The sequence below is a fragment of the Gambusia affinis genome, linkage group LG02 (genome assembly GCF_019740435.1).
Source record: "Gambusia affinis linkage group LG02, SWU_Gaff_1.0, whole genome shotgun sequence".
In the NCBI taxonomy this organism is placed as follows: Eukaryota; Metazoa; Chordata; class Actinopteri; order Cyprinodontiformes; family Poeciliidae; genus Gambusia; species Gambusia affinis.
The window spans coordinates 11,953,256-11,961,784 of NC_057869.1; the positions used below are offsets into that span (position 1 = coordinate 11,953,256).

Below are 8,529 nucleotides of genomic sequence, written 5' to 3' on the forward strand. Positions count from 1 at the left end.
GAAACTGTCACTGTGACGGGATGAGATGGATAAAATCGAGCTCTTCTGTCTTCTCCCAGTGCTAGGTGGAAACAACCAATCATAGCTAGAAGGCGGGTCTTAGTGCTGTTAATCACCCTCTTGTGACGGTGATTAACCGTCACAAGACGGTGAGTAGCAGCTTCTGTGAGAAAGAAGCTGCTATTCAGCTTCTTCCTCACAGCAGAACTTGTGAACGCTAAACTAGTTAGCATGGCCACCAATGATGGAGGATAAACGGTTTTCCTGTAACGGTAAGTTGTTTCTCTGCTATTAGCACACTGAGCAGCGAGTACAGGAGGATGATTAACTGCACTAATAACTTCCTCCTGGCTCTGATTGGTTGTTTTTGGTCGGGAGCGGTGCATTTCTTCAGACAGTAACAGTAGCTCCAGGAGGAGGTTGATCTTTTCAGATTAGCTGTCACAACATAAGGACAGTTTTAACAAATATGTGAAAACATTTATTTAAAATAAAAGTTACATACTGACGCTTTAATTTAAAACTTTAAAGTAGCTTTACATGTGCTGTAATATAAAATTAATTATTATGTCAATTACATGTTTTTGATACCAAATATATAGACTAAAAAAGGATAAACATTTTCTAAATGTATTCAGGAAGATTTAAAGCTTAGGACTCACTAAACAACTTTCAGTCTTGACAGATTTTTTTTTCTTTCCCCAGTAGGGGGTCTTTTGTGGGCTCTAGTGTCCCTTATTTGAAAGTAGGCTGACAGGAGGGGGGAAGTAGAGAGGGGAAGACATGCGGCAAATGTCGGCCGGGTCTGGGAATCGAACCCGCGGCCGTCGAGGACTGAAGGCCTCCAAATGTGGGTCGCGCTATCCCTATGCCATCACAGCACGCCCTACAGATTCTTAAAAGCCAAGATGCTCACTAACTTGTGACAATGACCGTTTGAAGAGACAAACACACCAGTAGATTGTGGTAATAAAAGATAATCTGGTTATAATTCTCTGCCACGCCCTCATAAAGGAATGAAATTTTAGTTTAATGATGCAGCAGCACTTTATCTGACATTCATTAAAACGACTTTTAGCTGTAAGAAAGCAATAATGGAGCTTAACCCACTGAAGACTGAAGATGAGGTGGATGAGGCTTTTACTGTTTCAGCATCGTCTTTATGCTCCAACTACAGTGTGGAAAAGAACATTTTCACTGTAAAACAAGCTCACTGTGAAATGTACTGCAGAGGCTGCAAGACGTCTTGCTATTTTAAGACCCAGTCTGTCACCCAGCATCTATTTTTGAGCCCACAGCCTCCCTCACAGTGCAGCTCTGACCAACTCAGATCCTGAACCCAGCCTGGATTGTTTCCATATCATCAAGTCCATTACACCCTTTACAGGCACAATGTTATTTAATGAAATAACGTAAGAAACAGTTATTTCTTAAGTTTTTCTAACACACGATGACTCTACTTGGGCGCGTCAGCAGTGAGTTTGTTGATCAACTTGTCATAATAAATGACGTTCTCCTTTCGATTGGTGTGTGCTGTTAGCATCTCGTCCATCTCCTCTTGAGTGAAAGGTTCACCTGGTTTAAAAAGAAAACACAAAAACATGCAACATGTTTTTTGATTAAAAAAATAAATAAACTAAGACTGAATCCACTTATCGTGAGTAGTATTAGCTTCTGTTTCCTCTTGGAGTTGTTGCTTTACCTTCCTCCATCATAAACTTCGTCAGCTCTTCGGGTTCAACAAAACCTTTCTGCTCTTTGTCGAGAACCTGGAAGCAGTTTATGAGTTAATATTGTTCCTCGTAAAAATGTGAGGTCTTGAGAAAGTTTTGGCAAGAGCTGCTTCAGAGAAACAAACCACAGGATGAGGAAGAAACAGCCAATTTCACCTTAAATGCCTGAAATATTTTGCTCCTGGGGATGGGAGGAAACCTAACGGACAACAAAGCACCGGTTATTTTTCTACAAACACGTCACACATGATTATTAATTCAGAGACTACACAAGAGTCATTCTGTTTTAAAATGAAAATGTAAAAATGACTTACAGCCAGTACACTTCATAGTCTTCTTACAGCATCAGCATCATTGTGGATTTAAAATATGCTCTTCATGTAAAGAACTGCTTGAAAATGAGGACTCTCACCTTTTAGGCTTTCTTTCATCTTATGTACTTTGTGTTTATTTTGTTCTACGTTATTTTGTGAATAAATGTTGCACATTTTAACAAAAGACAAGACATGAATAGACGGATGACTATTTTAAGAGTTGATCAGGCCAAGAAAGAGAAGCATTTAAATCAACAATCTGCTGTTTTTCTGTTACTGAGATAGGAGGCTCAACATAAACTTTTAAGAGTTTTTGAATAATCAATATAAACACTTGATAACAATAACTACAACTACTGATTGTGCAAGATTCAACATCTTTAACATGAAAAATACTAATTGAAAAACACATTTGTGGAAGAAGAGCATTTTACCCGATGAACCTAATCACTGTCCGTTCATAAAAAAAAAAAAAGATTTTTGTTATGAATGGACAGCATCATAACATGTATTAAAAATAACTGTAAACAAACTATTTATTAAGGAGTTTCATAGTATACAAACAAAACAAAAAGTCTGCATCAAAATGTGCGTCTTGAATGAAGACGCACGCTAATGTGGTGTCATGGAGCCAACATGAATTATCTTACTTGTTCTCCAACAGGACTTTGGTCATAGCTGGCATGAACCTATCCAGATGTACTGTTCCAGAGGAATTTTCTTCCACCTGGGTGGACAGAACAAGATACCTGGGTTTTACTCTTTAAACTTTACACCAGACCTTTTGCACATTAAAAGTCCACTATTATGCTAAATTAATTTTTGCATGTTTCTGTACTTCCATATGAGTATTTCCTGCATCTGAAAACAGTCCAAAGCTAAACAACAACAACAAACACCCACTTGTTTTTTGGGGAATAACTAAATGTTATGTTGGTGTCTGCAAAAGAGCCCGTTTCAAAAACCTCCAAATTGTGTCACAATCTGTTACCTAGCAACCCTAAACCAAATCCAGCCCCTCACCTGGCAACCCAAGTGGAGCTCCACCCACTTCCTTCAAGACGCTAAGCTACCGCTGCTATGGCTTCTGGAACAGAAAAATGTTTTTGTGCAGCCCATGCATTTAATCTCATTTACGGAAAACAGAGCTGCGTGGCTTCATTTTATTTTTGCCTGCAATGTCCCTGCGATGTTGCCAAAGAAAGTTGTCGTTTTGCGCAAATAATTTTTGGAAGAAGTCCTCTGAGAACCACCGACATTACAGGACAGGACCAAAAATACTTGGACTGAAGGAAAGTTCTGTTCCTGTTCGTCACATACCTGCAGTTGATGGTGATGTAAGTACAAAATGATGTTTTATATATTTTTGTTCAGCACAGACATGAGTTGCCAGTTAGCATAAGCTAACGCAGTGCTAAATGACGCCTTTGCTGGTCCTGACTGCGTCTCACTTTACGCTACAATGTCTGCGCATTTACGGGCAGAATTGTAGTAAACTTGAAATGATAGTTTATATTAAGAAGAAACTGGGAAGAAACTAGGTAAAAACATGTCGGACATTACCGACATTGTCTGATTTTTTAAATTTTATTTTTATTTCTTTATTTTACATGTTGAGAGAAGGGCTTGTCCTCTAACCTCGCAAATTTTAGAAAAAGGTCGCATTTGAGGGGGGGGGGGTCGGGGTCGTTTTTTGAGCTGAATTATTGTGCTTTTGGAACAAAGATGTAAAGTTGTACTACTGTGTATCTGCGTGAAGGGCGTGGCCAGCAACCGCTCTTTTACATAATCGTGACGTAGCATCACGATTATGATACTATCCCTACGATGCAGATCAGAACGATCAGAAATGATCTGGTGAAATCTCAATATTTGGGAATGATTTTGTGTATTATTAAATGTAATTAACATGTTTGAAAGTCCAGAGTATTTATACAAAACTGAAAAAAACTTTTTCAAAGTAATAAAGAAGCCAAAATGTCTTTTTCAACAAGATTTGCATGCTATTGAATGTCGGTGTCTTGTTGAGAAGCAATGCGTTTTCCATCCGTTTTGGGAATCAAGCGCCAGCCATGGTTTTCTAACATGCTCTGTTCAGGAACGTTGCTGATTCTAATATCCAAAAGCTGGATTACAGTAGTCTGTCCTATCTCTGTCTTTATGAAATGGTGACATGAAGTGTCATAATCTGTAATCTCTATTAACTGTAGAGTAGTAGTAGAGTGATAGAGATTAACTGTAATCTCTATCACAATAGAGATTATGATAGAGATTCTTGGCATGCCATGTCTTGGCATGTTCCTTCATCAACATGCCAAGACAAGCTGCCTCTTGAGTTTCCTCTGACTGTAAATCATAACCACAGCAGGTATGGAAAACCACAAATGCTAAAATTTAATCATACACAAATCTATTAATCTCTTTATAATAAATAAATAAAAAAAATATTGCTTTTTATTTAAGCATTTATGTCAGCTTGAGTCATGCAGAACTGATCTGATCTTTTCCATAGCAATGACCAGAAGCAAGAAGTCCAGGGAGTTTACTAATGAGGTCATAGATGACATCATGATGACATCATGTACATCACAGTAGATCAAAGAAGTTCTGATGCTTGAATCCCAAAGCATCAGTCAGATCCAGACGGTCCTTGGAGATTCAGATTTGTATGGAGCAACTATGTTTGGTGTTACAAAGGCGCTTGTTCCCTTGTTTATCCCATTTGGTTGGGGCATAGGATATGCTGTAACCACGGGGTTGAAGAAAGTGTTTGACAATTGGTTTCCAGGGAAGCATTCCGATGAAGATTACCATCAGGATGATGAAGACGATTTGTTTTGGAAGGGTCTTCCATCTGACGCCAAAGAACAAACCGACCCGACTGGGGAGGTCTGTTCTGAAAAGACAACGGAGGTTTGTGGAACCGCAGACTCTCACCTGATGAGGACTGGACGGGAAAGTACAGATGACAACGGTACTGTCTCTGGACAAACCGACCCGGCTGGGGAGGTTTTCTCTGATCAACCCACAGAGACGGTACGAAACAGTACCGAGGACAATTGTACTGTCTTTGAGCAAACTGACCCGGTTGGGGAGGTTCGTTCAAAGATGACCGTACACAGTGAGGGGGAGAGAACAGTCGCAGAAAAATCTGACCCGGTTGGGGAGGATTTGTCTGCGACTGACCTCGCAGCCAAAGCTGTGGCTGAAGAGTTAGCGCAAGCTTTGGTTTCATGGATTCCAGCTCTTTCTTTTCAAGACAACGGTTCTCTGAAGAGCACTTTCACAAGTGCTTTTCAAATTTCAACTTCCCCGGACGAGGAACGTATTGCACAAGAAAATGGAGCCTCTCTAAATGCAAGGATCAACGTTGCCATCGAGGTTTACTGTTCTCCGGACGATAAATCTGAACATAGAGTTGGCTTGGATATCACAGATGTAAGAAGGACAGCAATTACAGGACACGGACAGAGGGAGGAGAACTTCTTCAAGTTCTCCAACGAGCTCCAGAACAGCTGGGTGAATGTCGCCTTCCAGAGCATCCTGAACCTGAGCGTCACCAGCAGGTGTCTGGCTCAGGAAAGGGTTTTTCTGGAGGCTTCGTCGATCCCGGTGTGTGCGAGTCTCATCCTTTCAGCTGTCCGTCAGCCCGGCAAACATTTTTGTCAAAAAGACCTCTCCCCAGTTCTGATGGAGCTGAAGGAGAAGAAGCTGCCATCAGACGTGGGAAAAGACCATGATATAAAATGTTTGCTGGAGTCTGCGCTGGTCTGGTTGGATTCCTTTGGCGGAGACACAGATAGAGAGTTGTATAACCAAAACTCTTGCTCGAACTGTGGGACCATTTTCCTCGAGCTTTTGAACAGCGGCCCCCTGGTTGCCCTTCCATCGGCAACTTATCCAACCGACATAATCGATCTTTTTAACAGTTGGTTGGATTTTTGGGGCAGACGTCGCTGTTCGGGCTGCGGGTCAGCCTTGGAGAAGAAACACTGCCTAACAGATAACAATGTTGTAGTGTTTCTTCTCCAAAGGCAGACCAGGATTCACCCAGTGGTCGCCAACCAGACCATAGATCTCCCTGCAGATTGTGAAGGTGGTAGTGAGAGGTACCACCTGTCCTCAGTCATCTGTGGGGATTCAAAGCCGGCTCAGTTCTACTCCTATTTAATCAAAGGAGAACAAACCGTGAAGGCTAACGACGAGCATGTCTTCACTGCAGACAGCGACTGCAGTGAAGACATGTCTCAAAACGGACTTATCTACATTTACGAGAAGGTGAGACATGATGAAACAACGGATATTACAGTTTCTCCAGCCCCTCCTCTGGAAGACGATAAAGGTGCGTTTGGAGAGGAGCCAAAAGTATTGAATTTGGAAGAGGAAAAATTCTTAGACGACCTAATTAGTGACCATCTTGAGGCTGGAGAAATTTGATTAGGACTAAAATTTAAGGGACAAAAAGGTCAAAAGATTTGCAGGTTTCTTTCCGGGCGCTCCGGCTTCCTGCCACAGTGTGAAATCACAGCTCTGTAGTTAATTGGTCTCTAAATTCTCCTTAAGCATAAATACAAACATTAATTTATGAATAAAATATATAAAAAAATTATATTTTATTCATAAATTAATATATATTATTAATTTATTCATAAATGAATATACACACATATATATAAAAATATATAAATAAATATATATACATATATTTATTTATATATGTGTGTTATATATTTTATATATAAAAATACATATATATGTGTGGGGGTGCGTGTGTATCAACGTGCAGATAACACATTATCAGATAACATAACACATTATCATTATAACATCATCTTGTTATAATTAGTATTAGTAATGTGTTTTTTTCTTTATATTGAACGCTAAAACATGACTAAAGTGCAACCATTTCATATTAGTCGATATCAATAACTATTGATTAGTTTTAAATGTCTGAAATACTTCCAAAGTTGAGAACAAGTAAGTTAGTTTATTCCACTTATTCTATGGTTGCTAGGTAACCATAAAATGTGTGAGTTGCTAGGTAACCATAGAATGTGTGAGTTGCTAGGTAACCATAGAATGTGTGAGTTGCTAGGTAACCATAATATGAGTGATTTCGTTGATTCCACCCACCATGCTTAGCAGCCAAAGCCTTTCCTCTGACTACATCTCCCAGAATGCTGTGCAGTGATTATTCTATCAGATGTTTATTGGTATATGTATTAGAATTGATTTATTGCCTCAAAGTTGGTGTTTTTTGTTATATTTGTGGTTCTAAACCCATTTCATTCAGCTGGATTGGGGTCAAAAATGACGCTGGATTGTAAAGATGGCAGACTTTAAGAAAATGTCACCAACATTAACAAAAAATGGCCCCTAGAGATCAAATTCAACAGGAAAAACAAATTATTCTCACAGCTTGTTCTGTTCGAAACCAGACCGTGAAGAGACCTAACCTGTGGCTCGTTCAAGGAAGCTTAATAGTGGACATTTAAAAGTAGCCTGTTTTGTAACTAGTTCATTTGTGTATGAAAAGAATAAACATAAAGACTGCTCTGACCTCGGCTATAAATTCACGTATGTCTGCTTGAGTGGGGAAGCAGTCCAGAGAATACATAATGGTACCAATCTCCCTGGAAAACAGACACATAATGAGAGTTAGAAGGAAACATTATTTCTGCTTAGAAACTGCACTGTTTTCTGACCTAGTTTGGTTTCAACCTTTTTTTTAAATAGTTACCTACAATGTTAAAAAAAGGACACCTACTTACTCTTTCTACCTTTCAGTCCAGAAGGTTTTCCAAATACTTAATTTAGACAGATTTTTTCTTACTGATGACAAAATGCTATCATTTCACTCATAATCATCAAAACCAATACAAATTAAATCTTAAATGTGTCTCTGTGTCTAATGAATATGAGCGTCAATTTCTAAATTGAATAACTGAAATACCATTTTATTATTATTAGTTATTTTTGCACTTTTTAATAATTGAACATTAATTATAATATTATTTACCGAACGTCCACCGTGTTTTTGGACTCGTAGTCAAACGGCTCAAAGGCGGCCGTTATTTTCCTGTGAATAGCCAAAATGTTCTCATTCTCTGAAATAAACAGAGAGAATAACGGAAGCTGTTCTTAATACACCTCTCACAAATTAAGCAAGTACTGCGGTGCTTCTAAATCTGTAAACTGACTCCGTTAAGTCGTACGAACCTGCACTTTCTTTGTCCTCCGCCATCTTTCAGCTTGTTTTCCTGTTGCCTAGCAACCGAACGTTACCTGTTTATTCGGTTTGTGAGGTAGCAAAAATAAATAAAATGAAATATGACAAACGTTTGAAGCAATAATATATATTTTTTTAAAAGAGCCCATATAAGCTGCTTGGACTTTTATTTTAAAAATACTCGTGCAGTTATATATATATTAATACTTATAACTTGTAACAATAACAACAATACTAATCTAATTAGACCAAT

General features: G+C 38.9%; 2 protein-coding genes across 2 annotated transcripts; one reads left to right on the forward strand and one right to left on the reverse strand.

Annotated features, from left to right (window-relative positions):
* Positions 1-177: 177 nt before the first annotated feature.
* Positions 178-8,365, reverse strand: efcab2 (EF-hand calcium binding domain 2). Its single transcript, XM_044140474.1, has 7 exons — positions 8,267-8,365; positions 8,067-8,154; positions 7,608-7,680; positions 2,698-2,774; positions 1,890-1,932; positions 1,703-1,769; positions 178-1,575 (listed from the first exon to the last, which is right to left on the reverse strand). The coding sequence occupies exons 1-7, from the start codon at positions 8,289-8,291 to the stop codon at positions 1,457-1,459; spliced, it is 492 nt and encodes a 163-aa protein (XP_043996409.1). The 5' UTR covers positions 8,292-8,365; the 3' UTR covers positions 178-1,456.
* Positions 2,785-6,567, forward strand: LOC122844726. The gene is made up of 2 exons (XM_044140447.1): positions 2,785-3,384; positions 4,560-6,567. The coding sequence occupies exon 2, from the start codon at positions 4,658-4,660 to the stop codon at positions 6,482-6,484; it is 1,827 nt and encodes a 608-aa protein (XP_043996382.1). The 5' UTR covers positions 2,785-3,384; positions 4,560-4,657; the 3' UTR covers positions 6,485-6,567.
* Positions 8,366-8,529: the final 164 nt, after the last annotated feature.